A 17,257-nucleotide genomic window follows, 5' to 3' on the forward strand; every position below is an offset into this window, starting at 1 on the left:
CCATTTACCTTTTCCAAGCCCCGCCCTTTTACTTCAGTCTCGCGTCGTTTTTTCCCAGTTCTGTCCTTTCTCCCCAACCCAACACCTTCCAGGTCCATATAAAGCCCCGCCCTTTCTTTCCTGAGGGCCCACTCTTCTGTTTAGCCCCACCCTTTCACCGTTGTTCAGCCCCTATTCTCCTTACTGAGGCCCGCTTTAGAGATGTCCCCGCCCACTCCCCGCAAACTCCGCCCCTTGGACTGGTTTATTCTCTTCCAGACCCGCCCCACCTCTACCCATAACTCCGAGTCCTTCCTTAGGCTCCAGCCAGCGTCCTTCTTGCTCCCGGCCCTGCCCCCAGCCCCGCCCCGTGGCTCCGGCCCCGCCTCGCCGCCTTTCTCGGAGACCAAGGCCAGGTCCCCACTGCAGCCGCGGCGCCAGCAGGAGGGAGGGAGGAGGCAGAGGGGGAAGGGAGAAGGGCGGGCTCCTCAAGCCCAGCCCCGCGCTCACCGTCCGTGTCCGCAGATTCGCCACAAACGGCCCGACCACTCCGGATCTGGAATACCGCGACTTCAGCCTACAGGAACTCAACTCTAAGGTGGAGGTGCTACAGAAGTCATGTGGGGTGCCTACGGGCCCTTCCGAGTCTCAGAGAAAGGCCTCTCAAGACTCAGCAGGCGGGCGGGGATCTGTGGCGAAAGTGCAGATCGACAGCGCCGAGGCGCCGCGTTTACCCTGCGCAGACGCCGTCGCCGCCGCTGCTGCCGCCGCCGCTGCCACTGCCTTTGCCGCCACGGTCTCCGCCGCCGCCGTCCCCGCGCTGCCTCCGGGGTCTTCCATTGTTCCGGCCGTGCCGGGTCCCGAGGCGGGACAACCTAGAGGCTCTCGAAACCGGCGGCGGCCGACGGAGTTGAGACACCAGGGCGCCGGCGGGACCGGGAGCGGCAGGGGTCAGCGCGGGAATCCCGGGGAGCCGGGGCCAGAGCGTGGGGCGGCAGGGTGCCGGGGTGGCGAGGTCTGCGGTCTCCGGAGTTGGGGCTCTCTCTCCCCGGCCCGTCTTTCCCCGCCGGCCTCCCCAACTGGGGTCGGAGCCCCGGCGGGCGCCCCCGGCAATGAGCCCGGACTCGAGGTGGCCGGTGAGTGCGGGCCTGGGACCAGGGCGGGAGTGGCCAGCGGGGAAAGGCTAGACTACTTTCGTGGGGCGTGCACTGAGCTGCCCGGTCCGAGGGCCTCTTGGGCCACTCGAGCCGGGAGAACTGACAGTGCATTAGCTCCCAGCCCGCGTCCCAGGGCAACAGAGTATCCTCCAGGGCTCCCTGGGCCAATGGCAGGAGGGGAGCCTTGTTTAACATGTTACACTTCGACAAAAGGGAAACGTCGCCGCATCCGGGAGAGGGCTGCGGGCACCGCCTGGGCCCGGCCTGATCCCTCCGGCCCCCGCCCCCTACTTCCTCCAGCCCCCTGAACTCTGCCGCCATACCCCTGTGGGCTCTGGGTCTTCCTCACGGGCTTCCAGTCTGAGTTCTTGTCTCCACCCCGTGTGCCCTGCCGCCCAGTCCCAGTGGGACATCTGCCGGGGGCTCTGTGCTACTTTGGGAGCCAGGGCGACAGAGATGCAGGATACACCAGGGACCGACCCATCATTGAAAGAGAAGAGCTTGCCTGTTCCTCTGATTGGTTTGTGTTTAAAGACACAGCTGCAGGTAGGAAGTAAAAGTGAGTTGGAGTAGAGGGAGTAGTTTTACCGATGTAGAAGTCAGGGGCACTGACAGAGAGGCTGGAGCAGCCCACTTGGCTTGGCTAAGTCACAGGAGAGAAGCCAAGAGATGTCACCGTTTGTCTAGGAGCTCAGGGTGGCTTTGCCTGGAATGGTGCCAACACCCTAGCTGAATTGTTGAAGTCAGCTAGGCCTGGAGAAATTGGGGCAGTCTCTGACCACGTTGGGCTTCCTGGGGGCTGGTGCCATCTGCTGTCACTACTCACCCAGGAACATTGGAGAGGAGGAAGGGAAGGCCCTGAGGACCATCATGGAACTGAATGTGCCTAGATTGTCATGCTCTTGTTTGTACTCTTAAGTACCTGGTTATCACTCCCAGAGCCAGGGTCAGGGCATAGGCTTCCCCTAAACACCTCAGAAATGAACTGCTTCTTTCTGTAATGCAATGATTTCTGGTGACCAGGATTAAATCATTGGCTATCCATTCAAACTTCTACATGGGTTAACACTAGCCTTCATCTGTCAGATGATCTGATGATCCCCTCATTCAGTATTCATTAAACAAGTTCTTTATTCATTTGCCAAAAACTGAGTGTCCACTACATGCCAGGTCCTGGGAATATATAGAGGTGGGTAGGCTCTCTGATTTCTGTACTGTATAGCACCTGGTCTAGTGGGAGGAGACAAAGAACTTCCAGTGTGGTAAGTGACTTGGTGGAGATGACAATTGAATGCTATGGAAACACAGCCCTCCGTGGGAAAGACAAATCATAACAGAAGAAGTGACATTTGAGTTGGGTTTTGAAGAATGAGTAGGAGCTCACCAATCAGGATGGAAACCATTTCAAATCTTGCAGGAATGAGAGGTTATAACATTCAGGGAATGGCAGATTGCCCAGGGTAGACAGAAGCACAGCTGTAACTAGTGAAAAGAAGAGTCTGGAAAGGAGGACTAGGGCCAATGAAAGGGGTACCTTGAATATCATCATAGGAAATTTGGATATTATCCTGAAATAAGTGGGGAGCATCAGGAAGCTTTTAATCAAAAGATTACATGGCTGTTGCTACTTGGTAAAAGACACTCTGGCCACATTATATGAAGTTAAGCTAGAATAGTTGAGATATGGGGCAGGATAACCAGGCAGGAGGCGATGAGGCCCAGACTGCCCATGGTATGGAGGTGATGGCATTTGGAGTCACTGTAAAGGTGGGCTGGCCAGGACCTTTGGGGAGAAGGGGAGGGCTGGAGAGAGTAGTGGATGACCAGGAACTCTTCCCCAGGCCTGTGCTAACTGATCTGTACATTCTAGATGTGACAGCATGGGGGTGGACTTTGATGTGAAGACTTTCTGCCACAACTTGCGGGCAACTAAGCCACCATATGAGTGCCCCGTGGAGACCTGCCGTAAGGTCTACAAGAGTTACAGTGGTATTGAGTACCACCTATATCACTATGACCACGACAACCCACCACCCCCGCAGCAGACTCCACTCCGCAAGCACAAAAAGAAGGGGCGCCAATCACGCCCAGCCAACAAGCAGTCGCCCAGCCCCTCAGAGGTATCCCAGTCACCCGGCCGTGAGGTGATGAGCTACGCGCAGGCCCAGCGCATGGTGGAGGTGGACCTGCACGGCCGAGTCCACCGCATCAGCATCTTTGACAACCTGGATGTGGTGTCAGAGGATGAGGAGGCCCCTGAGGAGGCTCCTGAGACTGGTAGCAACAAGGAGAACACCGAGACACCAGCTGCTACTCCCAAGTCAGGCAAGCATAAGAACAAGGAAAAGCGCAAGGACTCCAACCATCACCACCACCATAATGCTTCTGTGAGCACCACTCCCAAGCTGCCAGAGGTGGTATACCGGGAGTTGGAGCAGGACACCCCCGATGCCCCACCCCGGCCGACTTCCTATTACCGGTAAGGCCACCTCCGCCTCCCAACTCTGGAAAACTGGTCAGGCAGGGCTCAGGAGCTGAGACGTAACAGGCAGCAGATAGGAGAGTGGCAGAGATAAAGGATAGCAGAAGCACACTGGTCCTGCCAGGGCGGTGAGAGGAACGTGCCCCAGCTAATGATGGTAGCACTTACTATATACTGCCACATGCCAGGCCCTGCACTAGGTACTTTGCAGTCACTCCTTTATTTTATTCTCACAATTCTCTCAGGTAGGTATCGTTCTCATTTCACAGATGAGGAATGCACAGTCCAGAAATGGGGCCAGACTTACCGAAAGTCACATGCCAGTAGATAGTGGAACTGGAATTCAAATCCAGGTTCCTCTGACTCCAAATCTGCACTGTTTTCACTATATCAAAAAATCATGTGTCTGGTTCCTGACCCTCTCCACTCCATCACTGTGTAACCTTGAGAAAGTTGTCTGGCTTCTGGTTTTCTAATGACCCCATCTGCAGAGCAGGTATAATATTCCTCTGCTGGCCTAGAGGTAGAAGACTAAGCACACTGATTTCACAAGGTCCCTAAAGCAATTTGCAAATTTGCAGAGGTAATTTTCCCACCATTCTGTTACTGTCACCCATCCTTTAACATGTGTAAGCAATATTTTTACCACCTATGGTTTGTGCTCCTCCATTGGCCCTAGTATTTATTTCACTTAACTGTTTCTTGGAACCCCACTTCCTTGCAAAATTAGTCATGGTGGCTCTAACAAAGTTACAGGCATAAGGCTAAATTCCTTTAACACAAGGTAAGAAATGAAGGGGTGGGGGCAATTTGGTGGCGGAGCTATGTACAGAAACCTTAGCTGGAGGATGGGAGAAAAATCAAGTATAAACCTTCTCTCTGAGTCTTGGCATCCAAGGCAAAGAGGGCATTCAGATAAGTTAAGGAGCAGTATTTGGTGTCAACTAATCAGAAGGCCTAATCTCTGAGAAGGACTTGTAAAGGTTTTTATATGAAAGGTGGTTTTTTTTACCAAAAGTGCAATCCATGTGATGGTATGCTGAATCTCCGTTCTTTAAAATCAAGTCTGTGGGCACTCCAGTGATTTGGCCCAGTATGTCACTTTGGTCCCTCCCTTGTTCACACGTTATATAGTCTCCTCTTCCTGTCTTTCATCCATCCAGCCCAGCTTCACCTCCTTCTCCTTCTGGCTTTGCACTGCCTCTCTTTTATGTTAGCAGTGACTGTTAGGCTCACCCCCCAACATAAAAACCCTTGTTTGGGCCAGCCTTTTCTCCTAAGGGCTCTTCAGCCTTCTCTGCTCTGATAGGCAATCCAAACCAGTTCCTTCCACTCCATTTCTTCCTCCCTCTGCTCAGATTCACTCCTTATTCCTGGGGATCAAATCTGTTCTCCAGGGCAGCAATTCTCAGCTGGTACACTGTGATCAGCTGGGAGGTGTGTTGCATGTCATTTATTACTACTGTTAGTAGAACTGTCCAAGTTTTGCAAATGATATTTTTTATATATAAATTCGAGAAGATTTGAGGTCATCTCTCTAACAACACCAATTTCTCTTGCTTGCATCTAATATATGCTTTCTTAAGGAGAAAAGAGGGTGGAGTGTAGGCTGGTGTGCCAGGAATTGTACATGACATGCAGCCTACATTATCTGTGCCACAGCCTGTAATCTAGGTGCGCTGTGGGAGTGTGTTATATACCATCGCATAATGTCACATATGTTATGGCAGAGCAAAGGTTGAGAACAAGTGCCAAGGCCTAGCAGGGCTGGATAGTTCATACAATCTCTAAGCCACACCCTTTTTCAAGGATGAGGACATTGCGGTCATTTGGGGTAAAGGGCTAAGAAAGAAACTGCTTCCTATAGATACAGTATTTTAGTTTCCTCCATTCCACCCTCAAAATGCCTTTGAAATGAACAACTGTGCCTATTTCTGTGTGGTGAATCAGACATGGTCCTTGCCTCTAGCCTGTAGTGGAGGAGTTAGACACATAAATAGTTATAATACAAGGCAAGATAGCTCAGGGCTATACAAAAGCTAATAATAAAGCCAAGGTTTATTGAGTACTTGCATCATGCCAGGAACTGTTCTAAATACCTTATCTGTATTAACTCATTTAATGCTCACAACAGCTGTGTGAAATAGGTACAGGTTAGCATCACCACTTTATAGATGAGGAAACAGAGGCCCAGGGAGATCACCTTATTTGCCTGCTGTCATACAGAGCATGGCTCCCAAGCCTATGCTCATCTGGCCTATTCTAGCACCCAGAGCTCCATTTCTCTTGTGGAGAGGGGAGTGGAGGGACAGAAACTAACATTTATTTAGGGCCTGCTATGTGCCACTTCAGTTAGCCCATTCATTTTTTTTTTTTAATTTTTTTTTTTTCAATGTTTATTTATTTTTGGGACAGAGAGAGACAGAGCATGAACGGGCGAGGGGCAGAGAGAGAGGGAGACACAGAATCGGAAACAGGCTCCAGGCTCCGAGCCATCAGCCCAGAGCCCGACGCGGGGCTCGAACTCACGGACCGCGAGATCGTGACCTGGCTGAAGTCGGACGCTTAACCGACTGCGCCACCCAGGCGCCCCCCCATTCATTTTTTTAAATTCCATTTAATCCTGACAAGTGTCTTTGGGAGTAAATAGTAGCATCCTCATTCTCTTATCAATAAAACTGAGTTCAGGAAGGACCAGTGATGTCTTGAAGGTCAGAGTGGCAGAGCCAGGATTTAAATCCATGTTTTCAGAAACCAAAGCCCCATTCTTTCCATTGTAAAACATATATATATATATATATATATATATATATATAATTTGCAAGTGATACTTGCGGACCTTTCTTCTCCTAACTCTGCACCATCATCCAGACCTGTAGCTTTATAGTACCAGAGTCCAGGCTGTCTAGGGCATAGCAGGGGCATGGGGAGCCTGCTCTGTATGCCAGGCACCTGGAGCGGCCCTCAGCTCCAGTCTGGCTGGCCCAATGAGTGTGTAGGGTAGAGTCTGAATTCTAGTTCTGCCACTTCCTGGTTGTAGGGCCTATCTGTGTTAGTTAATTAACTTCTCAAAGCTTCATTTTCCTCATCCTCAAAATAAGGGCAATATGAACACTGATGCTATGGCTGTGGTGAGAATCAATGTGGTAACAGTACAATGCTTGGCTCATAGTAAATGCTCAGTAAATCTTAGCTATTCTGTTATCTTCCAAGGCTATCCAAAAAACAAACATAATACGAAGAGTTTGAGGGAGCCCTGAGCTGCATTGGCTGACATAAGACCCATGGCAACTCCATTCAGGTTGCTGCCAGTTGGTACTAAAACATATATATAATTTGCAAGTGATACTTGCGGACCTTTCTTCTCCTAACTCTGTACCATCATCCAGACCAACCCGGTAGGTCCTAGCTGCCCTACCCTCCTCCCTTCAGGAGTTTGGTTGAGCCTCCGTACCCCAGAGGAGGTAGTATAGTAGCTAGTACACAAGCTTTGGAGTCAGCAGGCCTGGGTTCACACCCCAGCTCTACCACTTTCTCCCAAGGAGCCAGAACAGGTTAACTCCCCAAACCTTAGGTTTCCTTTTCTGCAAAACAGGAATGATTACAGCACCTGGGGTTAAGGTGAGGATGGAATGAGACAGCAATGTGTAAGCGTCCTGGCAATGTGTAAGCGTCCAGCAATTGTAACCCATTTTCTTTAGGGGAAGGAAATCTCAACTATATGATGCTGAGCTGCCTATGTGCACTGCAGGTACATTGAGAAGTCGGCAGAGGAGCTGGACGAGGAAGTAGAGTATGACATGGACGAGGAGGACTACATCTGGCTGGATATCATGAATGAGCGGCGGAAGACAGAGGGTGTGAGTCCCATCCCGCAGGAGATCTTTGAGTACCTAATGGACCGGCTGGAGAAGGAGTCCTACTTTGAAAGCCACAATAAAGGTGACCCCAATGCACTAGTGGATGAGGATGCTGTGTGCTGTATCTGCAACGATGGTGAGTGCCAGAACAGCAATGTCATCCTATTTTGTGACATGTGCAACCTGGCTGTGCACCAAGAGTGCTACGGTGTCCCCTACATCCCTGAGGGCCAGTGGCTGTGCCGCCGCTGCCTACAGTCACCCTCCCGAGCTGTGGACTGTGCCCTGTGCCCCAACAAGGGTGGTGCCTTCAAGCAGACAGATGACGGGCGCTGGGCCCATGTGGTGTGTGCCCTGTGGATCCCTGAAGTCTGCTTTGCCAACACAGTCTTCCTGGAGCCTATCGACAGCATTGAGCACATCCCACCAGCTCGCTGGAAGCTGACCTGCTATATTTGCAAACAGCGGGGCTCAGGGGCATGCATTCAGTGCCACAAGGCCAACTGCTACACAGCCTTCCACGTGACATGTGCCCAGCAGGCTGGCCTTTACATGAAGATGGAGCCTGTGCGAGAGACAGGTGCCAATGGCACTTCTTTCAGCGTCCGCAAGACAGCCTACTGTGACATCCACACACCCCCAGGTTCAGCACGCCGCTTGCCTGCCCTGTCCCACAGTGAGGGTGAGGAGGATGAAGATGAGGAGGAGGATGAGGGTAAGAGTTGGAGCTCAGAGAAGGTCAAGAAGGCCAAGGCCAAGTCCCGGATCAAGATGAAGAAGGCACGGAAGATCCTGGCAGAGAAACGGGCCGCAGCACCTGTGGTGTCGGTGCCCTGCATCCCACCACACAGGTATGTGGGGAGCAGATGGATAGGCTGGTAAGGGAAGAAGAAGCCCTCCTAGAGACTGATAGCCCCGAGTGGAGTGACAGGGTTGGGTTCTCTTATTAGAAGTTACAAAGAAGGTCAAAACAAAACACCAGATTCCAAAAGAAGTTAGCCCTAGCAGGTCACCGGACTTTTATCTTAGGAGCCAGAAATTTCAGCTTTTATCTGTCAGACCTAACATGTTTTCAGCTGCCCTTCATTTTATGGTCTGGTTTAAGTAGGAAGAAAGAGGATGTAGTAGCTATCAGCCACAGTGGCAGAAATACTCTCACCCTGAATGGAGAAATGGAAGGAAAAAGGGGGAAGGAGTTGTGAAGTGGTCACTACCACAAATGAGTCCAAATGACGGCTGCCATCATCAGTTATTTTTAACTTTCTCTTGTGCTATCTAGTTAATTTCCTCTAGTGTACTGCTCTACAATTATACTTTATCCTAAAACCTTCCAAGGCTCAGGCTGAGCAGGGTATCCCAGAGTCAAATAGTACTCTGGACTGCTGTGACAAGAGCAGTCTTAGAGGCCAAACTCCTCATATGAGTTCACCCAACTTCGTGAACAGGGTCAGGGATCTGGCTTCATGCTGGGAATTTGGCTTCCTGTTTGGTACTGTTTGCTCTTCTTCGCATTAAGCCAAGTGTCACAGGCCTTTTTGACAATAGACTTACTCCAGATTCAACTCCATTCAGGAATTCTCACCAGCCAGAGACACCTGTTCTGCTTAAGAAAATAATGGCCCAACAGGTTTTTCTCTTTATTCCCTGCTTCACAGGCTCAGTAAAATCACCAACCGCCTGACCATCCAAAGGAAGAGCCAGTTCATGCAGAGGCTACACAGCTACTGGACGCTGAAACGACAGTCACGAAATGGAGTCCCACTGCTACGTCGCCTGCAGACACATCTGCAGTCTCAGAGGAATTGTGACCAAGTCGGGGTACCGTGTCAGATTCCCTATGGGCTCTGGGAACTGGGGCCAGGGACATAAAGGACTGAGATATGTGAATAGTTTTCAGTGTCCGAGAGCTTAGGCTATTTCCTCCTTTAAAGTAGCCCTCAGGGGCGCCTGGGTGGCGCAGTCGGTTAAGCGTCCGACTTCAGCCAGGTCACGATCTCGCGGTCCGGGAGTTCGAGCCCCGCGTCAGGCTCTGGGCTGATGGCTCAGAGCCTGGAGCCTGTTTCCGATTCTGTGTCTCCCTCTCTCTCTGCCCCTCCCCCATTCATGCTCTGTCTCTCTCTGTCCCAAAAATAAATAAACGCTGAAAAAAAAATTTTTTTAAAGTAGCCCTCAAACCAAACTCAGGATGAGATCCTTACAGATTGTCTGCACGTTAAAAGGGCACTGTTCCTGTGTGTTCCTTCATGCATTCATTCAACACGCATATACCAACCATTGATTCTGTGCCAGATCTAGGGACACATAAGTACAGGAATTCCCACTTTAGCTAGTGAGGCTGCCAGTAAATTACTGTGCTACCTCCTTCAGTTTTACCTGACATTGACCCAAGCTTCCTGGGCTCTTCTTCCCTCTGGCCTTTCTTCTGGCTTCCTTATCATCTACCAATCCCCTTCTTGCCTCTACAGAGAGATTCTGAGGATAAGAACTGGGCCCTCAAAGAACAGCTCAAGTCCTGGCAGCGCCTCCGGCACGACCTGGAGCGAGCTCGGCTGCTGGTGGAGCTGATCCGCAAGCGGGAGAAACTCAAAAGGGAGACGGTGAGTGCTCCTGGGTCAAGTCTGTTTTTCAGAGGAGAAAACATTCCTGGGACAAGGAAAAGCCTTTGTCCCCTGGCCAGGAAGCAATAGGGCTGATGCTGGAGTCAGGTCTCAGTGGTGCCCAGTGTGTTCTCCAGCTCACTGCAAGCAGCATGTCACAGAAGAGGATGAACGGGACCCTCAATTATGTGATACAGGTAGCTGGCACTGGGAGTTCAAGGAAGAAAAAGGCCAGAGTAGTCAGGGAAGGTTTCACCAGGTGGGGCCTTGTAGAAAGTAGACCTGAGTGTGTCAGCTGTGGGCAGGAGAGAAGGAAGGCAGTTTCCCAAACCAGCTGCTACCATCCCTTCAGACCTCTTCCAAGGGACTGGCCTGGGCCTGGCTGATCGGGCCTTTATGTGTGTCAGATCAAGGTCCAGCAGATCGCCATGGAGATGCAGCTGACCCCCTTCCTCATCCTCCTTCGCAAAACCTTGGAGCAGCTCCAAGAAAAGGACACAGGCAACATCTTCAGCGAGCCGGTCCCTCTGTCTGAGGTAACCGAATTGGACGAAGTAAGAATCCCTTCCCCTCACTCCACCTTTCTGTTCCTCTCCCAGTTGGACCCCTGCTGCAGGTCTGGGCCAGGGACTAGGAGGGGACTGTGAAGAGAGGGGCTGGTGGCTCTGGGGCTCCAGGATAACTGGAGCCACATGCATCACCTGGACTCTGTCTTGTCCCTGTCACACCCCAAGGGCCCAGAATGGGAGGCAATCTGCACTCCTTCCCCAGAGGCAGGGACTGAGTCTGCCAAATGAATAATCCCAGGGCAGGAAGACACTTTCGGGGTGCTGAACCCTAGAACGGAGACTTTAGAAGGCTCAGCACCTAAAGAACCAGCTCTGAAGCCCTAGGTCCTGACTGGCAGACTCTTCTCTCTAAAAGGTATAAAACGAGAGGCCCGAGGCAGTAGCCTCCTTATAAGTCTTAATGATAAGTAAAAGAGCTATAGGAATGCAAAGTGGTATTATTTCCAAATGATTGCCCTAGCCATTTTCTTACTGAAGCCTCTTGGCTCTAGGAGGTAGATTTGACTGTAATTTCATCACCATTTTCCAGGTGAGGAAAAAGAAGGCCCAAAGAGGTTAAGAGACTTGCCATGGTCACACAGCTTGTGACTGGTAAAGTCAAGACTAGAATCCAGCTTTCCTTTCCCCTGTGCTATATGCCTGCCTCTAACTGTGGTGGGAGGAGGTTGCTGGATGCTTTTCAGGGGGTGGGGGTGTTAGGAGCAAGGGTTCAGGGCGAATGAGGAGCATATCTCCACTTAGCCACGCCTACCCTGCTCTCCCAGGTACCTGACTACCTAGACCACATCAAAAAGCCCATGGACTTTTTCACCATGAAGCAGAACTTGGAGGCTTACCGCTACCTGAACTTTGATGATTTTGAGGAGGACTTCAACCTTATCGTCAGCAACTGCCTCAAGTATAACGCCAAGGACACCATCTTCTACCGGGCAGCAGTGCGGCTCCGAGAACAGGGTGGCGCTGTGCTCCGCCAGGCCCGGCGCCAGGCAGAAAAAATGGGCATTGACTTTGAGACGGGCATGCATATCCCCCACAGCCTGGCTGGAGATGAGGCCCCACAGCACACTGAAGATGGTGGGTGATAAATCATGCTACACACATAGAGGCCAATGCCAGGGATGAATGGCTTTCCAAAAGTCCCCTACTGGGAACAGGCAGTGTAGGCAGGAAGTAGCTAGCCTGAGCAGTGGCAAACTATCCCCAGGAATGCTCCCCAAGAAGCCAGACTGGGTGAATGGATAACAGTGCCTACCCTTCCACATCTTGGTGCTGCTGTTTTACAGCTGTTCGTGGTGAGAAGCCAAAGGGAAAAGAGTGGGTTTCTTGTTGCCTGCTCAGGTTCAGGGGGCCCAGAGGGCTACCCTAAGTTTGACCTTTCCCCACCCCCTGTGTCCACTCCTAGCAGCAGAGGAAGAGCGGCTGATCCTGCTAGAGAACCAGAAGCACCTGCCAGTGGAAGAGCAGCTGAAGTTGTTGCTGGAGCGGCTGGATGAGGTGAATGCCAGCAAGCAGAGTGTGAGTCGTTCACGGCGTGCAAAGATGATCAAGAAAGAGATGACGGCACTGCGGCGGAAGCTTGCCCACCAGCGGGAAACTGGAAGGGATGGGCCTGAGCGTCATGGCCCCTCCAGCCGGGGCAGCCTGACACCCCACCCGGCAGCATGTGACAAGGACGGGCAGACAGACAGTGCCGCCGAAGAGAGCAGCAGCCAGGAGACAACCAAAGGTCTGAACCCCTAGCAAGGTGGACCCCAAAGCCAGCTAGACTTGACTCTGTAGCACACACTCAGCCACTGCCATCCCCCAGGCAGAGGTCCCTCCTACACAGCTAGCTGTACTTTCTCCCTCATTCCCCATTCAGGGGCCTCTTAGCTGCCTCTCTGGCTATTGGTATAAGGGACAATGTTCCCAATTCCACAACCCCCCAGATCATCTCCCAACTCTAGCTGGAGTAACAGTTCTATAGGCCCAGGGCATACCCTGGGTATCTACCCTTCCCACATCAGGCCCCTCACCAACTCTCCTTCTCTCTTTCTCTGCTCCAGGCCTGGGTCCCAACATGTCCTCAACCCCCGCACATGAGGTGGGCAGGAGAACCTCAGTTCTGTTCTCCAAAAAGAACCCGAAGACAGCTGGACCGCCCAAGAGGCCGGGCCGGCCCCCCAAAAACCGGGAGAGCCAGATGACCCCCAGCCACGGAGGCAGTCCTGTGGGGCCCCCCCAGCTCCCCATCATGGGCTCCCTACGTCAGCGCAAGCGGGGTAGGAGCCCCCGGCCCAGTTCGAGCTCAGACAGCGACAGTGATAAATCCACAGAAGACCCCCCAATGGGTGAGCCTCACCATCACCCAGCCCCCCGAGAGAGTGAGCAAAGTTGCCATCATTCCCAACATAACTCCCGCCTGTCCCTTCATTTGCCCATAATATATCAGAGCTAGAAGGGCCCTTAGGGATCCTTTAATTCAGTCCCCTCATTTTACAGATGGGGAAACTGAAGTCCAGAAACACTGACCCAGCTAGATTCCCATCCAGGACCCTCTCCATTATATCACTTCACCTTTTCTCTTCTCACCCTCCTTGGGGATTTCCTGCCCTTTAAGCCATTTGTGTCTTAAGGCCAGTAACTGCCAAGGGCAGTGTGACGGGTGGGGCAGGACTATGGCCAACTGTGGCAGACACTGCCCAGAACTGGCTCTGCTGGCCAAAGTTGGAGGAATTTTCCAGCACAGAAGGGAAAGCCGAGCTCCTAGTCCCTCTTACCCCCATGCCATCTCTCATCTACATCTTCCTGACCGATTCCTTCCCTCCTCCCCCTCCCCCCAACCAAGACTTACCAGCTAATGGCTTCAGCGGTGGAAATCAGCCAGTGAAGAAGAGTTTCTTGGTATATCGTAATGACTGCAGCCTTCCCCGGAGCAGCTCCGACTCTGAGTCTAGCAGCAGTAGCAGCAGCAGCGCTGCCTCAGACCGAACCAGGTACCAGCCCTCCAGATCAAGGTCTGCCTCCAGGATGCCCTTTGAAGTTTCCCTCTGGGAAATAGCATGGCAGCCACTTCAGTCTAGATTAAGATGGCTCAGACCCAAGGTTCTCTGCAAAATAAATGGCATACCTAAGAACGTCACCAAAATGGAATAGTGGGAACCATCCTGGGTTAAGCTGATGTTGTAGAGCAGAGAGCGTAAACTGATGCCTTGTGGCCTGGATTTGGCCTGCAGACATATTTTGTTTGGCCAGCATGGTGTTTAAAAAAAAAAAAAGGAATCCACTACTGCCACATGAAATTCCTAGTGTCTGTATTCTCTTTAAAAATCCGATCTGGCAAATCTAGCCAGGGGATGCACTCATCATCACCACTGTTAAATCCAGCGCATGTCAGTCCACACTATTGCCAAGCCCCCGAGGGCTTTTGAGTTTGAAATTTTTCAAGTAGCCTCAGTTTTCCAAAATTCTTAGACCTGGGGGTTTAAAGAGAGGACACCTGTGTCATTACCCACTCTACCCTCCTTTAAGCTGAGTTCTTGTCTTGTCCACAGCACAACACCCTCAAAACAGGGCCGGGGCAAGCCCTCCTTCTCTCGGGGCACATTCCCGGAAGACAGCAGTGAAGATACCTCAGGCACTGAGAACGAGGCCTACTCCGTGGGCACTGGCCGCGGCGTGGGCCACAGCAGTAAGTACCCTCACCCAAAGCCAGGGAAGCCGGGGGCCCGGTATCAGGGCCTTGCCAGCCCCCTGGCTGCTGATCTGCTCCCTCTCTCCCATTCCTGTGAAGTGGTAAGGAAGAGTCTGGGACGGGGAGCTGGCTGGCTGTCAGAGGATGAGGACTCCCCACTGGATGCTCTGGACCTGGTGTGGGCCAAATGCCGAGGGTATCCATCATACCCAGCTCTGGTAGGCTTCCCCTTTTCTTATCATACCCCTTGCCTCCCAACCCCAGATCGTAGACACAATTAGCAGACTTTACTTACTCTCTGCTGAGCTGTAGAGAACAAGGGTCTTTGGCAGATAGACACTTAACAAGTTCCTGGTTAGTTTTTCCATCTCTCCCTTTTCTTTCCCTTTGCATCTTGGAATCTGGAATAGTTCATCATGAGAAGCCAAGGGTCAGCAATGCAGCCTTGTGGCATGATAATCTTTCTGTGTCCCAACTTCAGAGGTAGTTTCCCAATTCTTGTATAGAGTAAGTTTCGGGGAAGAAGGGAACTGAACCAAACAAAGGTCTTATTACACCCTCAGATAATTGATCCAAAGATGCCCCGGGAAGGTATGTTCCATCATGGGGTTCCTATCCCTGTGCCCCCCCTGGAGGTGCTGAAACTTGGGGAACAGATGACCCAGGAAGCCCGAGAGCATCTCTACCTCGTCCTCTTCTTTGACAACAAGCGAACCTGGTAAGGGAGGAGGGGAGCAGTTGCTGTGACTCATACAGCCACAGATGCAACCCTGGGTATGTGGGCAGGCTGCCAGGAAACTCCAGCAACAGACAGACTGGGCTATCACAGATCAGTGGGGGAGGGACTTAGATCTTTGAGCAGAAGGGTTGTGAGGGTTGTGTTGACCATGAGTCTGAGAGACTGAGTGGGCAACAGCTGACAAACAGCTGTAGCTAGAAGCTAGAGGGCCATCAGTGACTGTGACAAATGTGCTCCCCACCCAGAATCAGGTGGCTTTTAGACTTAGTTTTCCTGTCTCTGCCTCCATGGTGACAAGGTGAGGATAAAATAGACATAAACATTCAGGATCTTAAATCTCTGTTCTGTCACATGTATGTAATGCAGTGTTTTTTGTGTATTGTGTGCAAAGGATATTTAATGTCAGTAAAGTCTGCCTGAAGCCTGTGGGACAGGGTACCTATTTCAGGTTAGGTCATGGCCCCTTTTTGCACTAGTAAATACCCTGTGGTTACCCCGTAATGTGACTGTTGAGTGGGTGCTTTTCATCACTAGACTATGAGCAGTTCCTTGAGGGCAGGAACTGTTTCTCTTAGACTCTGTAACCCCATTACCCACCAGAACCGGGCCCAGAGTGGGCACTCAGGAGGTGTTTTTGAATGAGTGAAGGAGTGATGAAGGCTGATGCTTGTTGCTTTCCCAGAGATGACTTATGTGATCCTCACCTCGTCCTACAGGCAGTGGCTGCCAAGGACTAAGCTGGTTCCTCTGGGCGTGAACCAGGACCTCGACAAGGAAAAGATGCTGGAGGGCCGCAAATCCAACATCCGCAAATCAGTGCAGATTGCTTACCACCGGGCTCTGCAGCACCGCAGCAAGGTGCAGGGCGAGCAGAGCAGCGAGACCAGTGATAGTGACTGATAATGCCCAGCACAGCCCAACCTACAGTGCCCTGCCACCTCTCTCCTCCCCCTTTGCTCACTGTCCTGGAGTGGCACCGGCCTCTGCACTGACTCATTCCTGGTCTTGGGGCCAGTCTCAGGGGAAGCTGGGTGGGGGAGGTCCCTCCCGCCCTGAGTGCAGCTGGACTGTACAGAACACTCCAAGGGCCCACGGCGGCTCTGCGCATGGAGAGGGGAGGTCTCACTGGCCAGAGAGCCCCAGAGACCTCAGCATTGTAGTGCAGGATGGTGGGCCAAGGTTAGGACACTGCATAAAACAGGCCATCCCACCACCTCTGTCTGCTCTGCTCATGCCAGGAGAATCTAACTGCCTAGTGGCCTGAGGCCCTTGCAGGTGGTGAGGTGAACGGGCATCTGCCCAGCCTAGCAGTGGGATTGATGTCTGTCCAGCCTGGAAGAGGGGCACTAGGTGACCCCCCTCCCCTGCTGTTGTAAATACTGTAATTAGCGGAGAATTTAAATTATTCTCATTTGTAACTGCGTTTCCGGGTCGCGCCAGAGTCATTTGGTACTAAAAAAGACTGGGGCCTGTCCCCACTTCCCTTTTTCCCATAGATGCCCCCACCTTTCAAACTGGTTTGTATTTATTTCAAAGGAAGAAAATATATTGATTCTTAGAAAATAAATAGTCTGTTTGGAATTCTTGGGTTCTTGCCTTCTGCCAGGGCAAAAAGATAAAAAGGGAGGTTGTCCCTCAGGGATGGTAAATAATTGGGCTCAAGAGGTTGCTGGTTGCTGTGCATGCTGCATTTGTAAGACAACAGCCAGGATAATATGATAGCTCCCATTTCCCAGGCACTCACTGGGTGGCAAGCCTTTTTCTAAGCACTTTTAGATACACAATTTTATGTAATCCTTGCAAAAACTATAGGGAAAGTTAATAAGGTAGTTATCTCCACAAAGATACTGAGGTTTAGAAAAATTAAGTAACTTGCCTAAGTTCCCACAACTAGGAAGGCGCAGAGCTAGGATTTGAACTCCAGTCTCTGTCTACAAAGCTGGCTCTTTAACCAGTATTCAGAACTAACTGCTAGAAGAAGTCTACAGTTCCTTCATGAATTTCAGAGGCTTCAAGTCCTTTGCCAGTAGGTTAGTCCCAAGTGCTTCGGAGTCCCCATAGCTGTGACCTTCCCGTTTAACTGGGGACGTAGCAGGTATGTAGAGGATTGCTCTGCATTCATTCCCAACCTTGGCATCTCCTTTACCGATGATTCATTCAGTTACTGCAGGAATGCTTTCCAAGTATGGGACACCTGTGGG

The 17,257-nt window shown here is 51.6% G+C and overlaps 1 protein-coding gene across 19 annotated transcripts; it reads left to right on the forward strand.

The window, feature by feature from the left end:
• Positions 1 to 417: 417 nt before the first annotated feature.
• BRPF1 (bromodomain and PHD finger containing 1) lies at positions 418 to 16,623 on the forward strand. Of its 19 annotated transcripts, none has more exons than XM_045493677.1 (14): positions 418 to 1,682; positions 3,007 to 3,615; positions 7,370 to 8,329; positions 9,134 to 9,296; positions 9,944 to 10,075; positions 10,483 to 10,629; positions 11,409 to 11,718; positions 12,047 to 12,370; positions 12,690 to 12,974; positions 13,472 to 13,619; positions 14,178 to 14,314; positions 14,417 to 14,535; positions 14,881 to 15,035; positions 15,773 to 16,623. In XM_045493677.1, exons 2-14 carry the CDS (start codon positions 3,017 to 3,019, stop codon positions 15,954 to 15,956), a joined length of 3,663 nt encoding a protein of 1,220 aa, XP_045349633.1. In that variant the 5' UTR covers positions 418 to 1,682; positions 3,007 to 3,016; the 3' UTR covers positions 15,957 to 16,623. The 19 variants fall into 19 exon arrangements, with proteins under 19 accessions (XP_045349633.1, XP_045349628.1, XP_045349644.1 ...); XM_045493676.1 differs by having other exon boundaries at positions 1,002 to 1,115; XM_045493678.1 differs by having other exon boundaries at positions 1,002 to 1,115; positions 12,050 to 12,370.
• Positions 16,624 to 17,257: the final 634 nt, after the last annotated feature.

This window comes from Leopardus geoffroyi, chromosome A2, assembly GCF_018350155.1.
Source record: "Leopardus geoffroyi isolate Oge1 chromosome A2, O.geoffroyi_Oge1_pat1.0, whole genome shotgun sequence".
Lineage (NCBI taxonomy): Eukaryota > Metazoa > Chordata > Mammalia > Carnivora > Felidae > Leopardus > Leopardus geoffroyi.